Here is a 5035-nt window from a genome sequence, read left to right as displayed (position 1 = left end):
GAACTTGACGACAACGACTGAGATACCAACCGATCTGGGCGGGGTTGTTGTAGCTGCTACAACAACAAGAACAACAACAACGGACAAGACAAACAAGCATTCGCGTACTTGCGATCGAACGCGTCGGACCACTTAGACGGGCTTCAACCCTATTAAGTTGTAGTTAAGATGTAAACGGTTAATGTAAAAAACTGACAAGAAGCACACGGCAAATTGGAGAAAAGTTTTTTATACATTTTAAAAATTAATTCCATTATCAACGATAGGGTTAACAAGGAATAGATCAGCCTGCACAGTACAAAACAAAATATATTTTACCTCTTGTTGGTATATTCCTTCGATAACATAATTGTTTCCTTTTAAAGTGTGCCCTTGTTGCTGAGGCTCCTTCTTAAACTTAATTTTAATAGTTTTTTTTTCTCCCAGCCGAATTGTAGAGGCTCCAATTTGATCCTCTAAATCGTCCAAAGTGTTTCCCGTTTCGTAAATTAATTTTCGGTCTTCTTGAAGCAGCTTTTGTTGCACCTCATTTAGGTTGTGATTGTGAGCAGAACGTTGCTGAATATTTTTTTGTGCGTGACTAATTGTGTTTTGGAGATTGTGATCGCTTAAATCAGCTCCATTTAATCCAAGTTTCTCACATGTACTTTTTCGATATTTATGACTAAGAGTGTGCGCTCTATCAGCAATTTCTGTCAATGATCCTTCATCTATACTTTGTTGTTGCTGCTGAAGAGATCCAATTTCCTGTAGCTCCTGCCCATTACGTTCATTTTCTGTACACTGATATGTACCTTGCTTTGTACTGTTCGATGGAGTTACACACGTAATATACTTTTTTGCGCGCAATTCTTCAGGGCTATATTCTACACCTGTGCCAGGATATACAAAGTGTTTTGCATAGTGACAACGACGATTTGGATCTTCGGGTTCTTCTAGAAAAAGTGCAGGTTTCCAAGTTTCATAATTATTACGACAGTAAGCAGCAAATTTTCGCGGCAGTTTACAAGAGCCTACTGGTGAAGATGTTGAACTTAACTTCGTTACGAGAAGTTCAACTGCATTTGCTCGACTTTGGTCTATTTGAGGAGCAGAACAGGCCGCTTTTTCATACGTATTACAATAATTTCCTTTGGTAGCTTTTTCTTGTGCAGTACCCCAACTACCTTCTGAATCACTTGGGTGCACTGTACGTGTGGATCCATTAACCTGTGATATAATGTTATTTTGTGAATATATATATCGTCGTTTAAAGTACAAAACCGCGTATCAAGATAATGCAAAACCGCGTATGTGAGGTTGCATAAATTATTTCTAGAGAGTAAAAACACTCATATTTCAAAATGGTTCTCTTTTTTATAAAGCAATAGCACTTCTGGCTAGTATATTTCAGGACGAATGGATAAGGACTGAGCCAAGAGCTTGTGTGAGCAAAGTCAATTTTTGGCAGCCAATGTCAGTTACGCGGTTTTGCAGAATGACGATACGCGGTTTTGTACTTTAAACGCCGATATGTAAAATAAAGCACAAATCAAAGTATGTATTGGCAAACCTTGTTTGTTATAGTCGAGTGTTCTGTTTGAGTTTGAAAATTTAATTCATTTTGGTAAGCCTGCAGTTGGTACAATTGATCCTGCTGAACAGCCATGTTGGCATGCGCATGTGGTTGATAATAGGAATTCGAAGCTGTCGCGGTTGTTTGCTGTCTGTGAAAATTCTGGAGCTGCGGTGTATGCCCCTGTGATTCCATTTGTGCAGTCTGGTGTGGTATCGTGTGCGACTCTTGTTGAAGTTGCGGCTGTGAATGTGTAAGAAGATGAACACATTCCAGCTGCTGGTAATGAATTTGAGGAGATTGTTGATGTTGGGTTAACTGGAGCCCAGGCAGCTGTTGCTGGTGATGCATCGCTATGTGTGCGGCAGCAGTTTGCATGTATAAGAACTTGTTATGTGCATGACTCAGTTCGTCATAGGATTGCGCCTTTTCTTGAAATGCTAGGCTGAATACTGACTCCGCTTCTTTTAGTGCTTGAATAGACTGATAGTATCCTGCCCAACCAATATAGAAAGCCGCTACTTGTCTGCCAACACCGCGTTGGTATAAGACTTGATAGAAATGCAGTGGATGTGTTTGCATTTCAATATATTTTAACCAGAGACGTACCATTCGCAAATCTTGTTTGTAAAAATCACTGTGTTCAAACAGGGCTAGACAGCGTTCAAGAGTTTCGCGAAATTTATTTTCCGGATCACCTCTCAAATGATTTTCATACCAGCAAATGTAGTTATACCAATGATCCAAAGGATCAGGACCTTGATAAATCGAGATAGCATTTTCCCAAGCTTGTTTGTCTCTCAGGAAGCCATGCATTGCATCTGTTGATATAAGCACTGGCAAGCAAGAGTTCATCTTTTCCCCTTAGAATAAAAGCTAAACTATATTTCACAGCTATCACGAGTTTTGAGCACGGACTTTAACTATATTTATTATTATAATCTTCCCTGTGAAACAACTCCAAAAAAATACTTGTTTTTACTTTGCTGAAAACTACGGGAGCTGAGAGAAGAAATTCACCACGACGTATATATCAGGGGTGCTTTTATGTTTCGAATGGCGACAGCCATTTGATAAAATGCAGTTCGAAAGTTTTTTTTTCTTATAAACACGATAACAAACTATTTTTTACAAAATATGTAAACATTCCACATACATTTGTAATTCTCTAACGAACAGCCTTTCCATGAAAATCAAATACACTTCGATGTTTGAAAGCCAATAAGCACAGAAAACTTACCACCACTTGAAAATGGCCGACACAGAGTGGTTAAACTATAGTCTATTCCAGTACCGCAGTAGGGCACTGCCACACGGTCAATATTTATTGACGTGATCCAAGTATCGCGATATTTATTGACGGTGTAGCATGCAGTATTGATGGATCGTGATCCATATCGCAAAATTTCTAAAAATTTTGAAATCTGGATCGCGGATCGCAATACCATCTATAAATATTGAACGTGTAGCACTTTCAAAACGCGATCCATACATTTCGTCAGTACATCTTTTACTCTCATAATGCGAACATCGGCTCTGCCTTCGCTCTCGGGGCTTAAAATATTGCAAAAAAAATTTTAATTAACATTGGAAAGTTTAAAATAATTGTGGAATGCTTATCTGTAAATTATACGTACAAAATAAAAATATTTTCTTGCGTCATAATAAGCTTTCAGCACAAAAATTATGCAAATACTGACGCGATAAATATTGAACATGTAGCATTCGTGCGCGATCCATCAATATGGATCGCGGTCCAAATATCGTGTTAATTACTACCGTGTGACAGAGCCCGTAGGCGCATTCCACGTTCGCTATTTCTAACCCATGAACCAAAAAGACAAGATCACGCGGGCAGGAGACTAGCCCGTTAGATTCGCATTAAGGAAAAAAGTTGAACGATTTTGACATTAGCCGGTTATTTACATTTCTTCGTTGTTTACAATTTGGTGGTGGCTTTTTACTGCAATTTTCTTCATTTTCGCTTGTGACAACGTGTGTACACATAAGATAAAGAATAATTTAACACAACGGCATGATTTTTAGAAGAATTTGCATAATAAAAATGATTTTTCATGCGTTCAACAATTTCGCGGTTTTCTCGGTTCTCTTCGTTGTTTACTTCTTACAGCAAAGATGGCGTCGAGATTTCGGCAGCTAGAAAATAACTTTTTTCGTTCTTTCCGTCCCGCGTGATCTTGTGTCTTTCGTTCATGTTTCTAACCATATATGTATGCATGATTCAATAATACAAGGTTCGATAAACTGACAGTTGTCTCTCTCGCACCGCTCCCTTAGCAGTGGCACCGTGTTGCTTCTTTGCAATTTTACATGGAAACAGTGTAGCTTTGGTGTGAAATAAAAGTATAAGCTTTTGTGCAATATCTTTATTTGTATATGCATATGAAGCATATTTAACTGATGAAAACATATGCATTGGATGTTTACATCAGTCTCATAGTAGTCTTATTTAAATTTTGAGTCATTTTGCAGTTTTTATACGGCCAAATAGCATATAAATTACGTAATTCACGTAGATATATCAATATTACGTTCAACATTTCATTTAAAATGCCAGATTTCCTGCAAATACATTAGAATTTGCGAAAGGAATTTCGCTACTAATTGCCTACTTTGCGTACTTTTCTACTACCATTTTCGATACAAGGGTTTGCATTCTTGCCCTTTCTCTGTCCTCCGTAAATGCAACCTTTTGTAAGGGAGTATCAAACCGCAGCTGTCAATAATTATCTAAAGCAGTGTTTGCATTATTCAACTTTGCGTTCAACAATTGCGTTCAACTCAACGCAGGGTTGCACGAAAAAAAGTTGAATGCCTAAATGTTGGCTGGCGACCAACTTTGTTGAAAGCGATTAGTTGAAAGGCCATTCAACCAAAAGTTGAATGCAAAGTTGAACAATGCAAACACCTTTTTATGGCGAATATTTTGATATTTTTTCATATTTTGACATTTTTAGCCATTCAACTTTTTTTTACGTGCAACCCTGCGCTGAGTTGAACGCAAATGTTGAACGCAAAGTTGAACAATGCAAACACACTTTAACCTTGTATTATTGAATCATGAGCTTTGTTTCTCAACTGATAATTATCACAAATTATCACTAATTTCTGCTGGACAGCGTTTCTTAACCCAAAAAACTACCAGAAACTAGCAGCTCTCTCTCGATCTTAGCTCTTCTTTTTTTGGCTCTCCTGCTAATTTCTGCTAGTAAAATTTTTACTAGCAGAAACTAGCAGCTGTCAAAATGGATAAACAAAAATTCGCGCCAAATACTTTCAATAGTGAAAGTATTTTTCAATAGTCAAATACACCGATCAGCTGATTACTTGCTAGTTTCTGCTAGTTTTGCGTTTCTTTACTTTTTCGTTATTTCGCTCTCTGTGAGCGTAATTCTTTCAATTTCCTCATTCTTCTTCTTCCTGATTATTATCTGCTAGAAAAGAAAAGAAACAAAGCCA

General features: G+C 37.6%; 1 protein-coding gene across 1 annotated transcript; it reads right to left on the bottom strand.

Moving 5' to 3' along the window:
• Positions 1-222: 222 nt before the first annotated feature.
• Positions 223-2808, bottom strand: LOC118751882. The gene is made up of 2 exons (XM_036486707.1): positions 1553-2808; positions 223-1209 (listed from the first exon to the last, which is right to left on the bottom strand). The coding sequence occupies exons 1-2, from the start codon at positions 2408-2410 to the stop codon at positions 238-240; spliced, it is 1830 nt and encodes a 609-aa protein (XP_036342600.1). The 5' UTR covers positions 2411-2808; the 3' UTR covers positions 223-237.
• Between the last annotated feature and the right edge of the window lie 2227 nt (positions 2809-5035).

This window comes from Rhagoletis pomonella, unplaced genomic scaffold (assembly GCF_013731165.1).
Source record: "Rhagoletis pomonella isolate Grant_MI unplaced genomic scaffold, Rhpom_1.0 Rhpom_scaffold_01061, whole genome shotgun sequence".
NCBI lineage: Eukaryota > Metazoa > Arthropoda > Insecta > Diptera > Tephritidae > Rhagoletis > Rhagoletis pomonella.
Note: the sequence above shows the minus strand (reverse complement) of the source record. Positions and strands in the feature narration are given on the sequence as shown.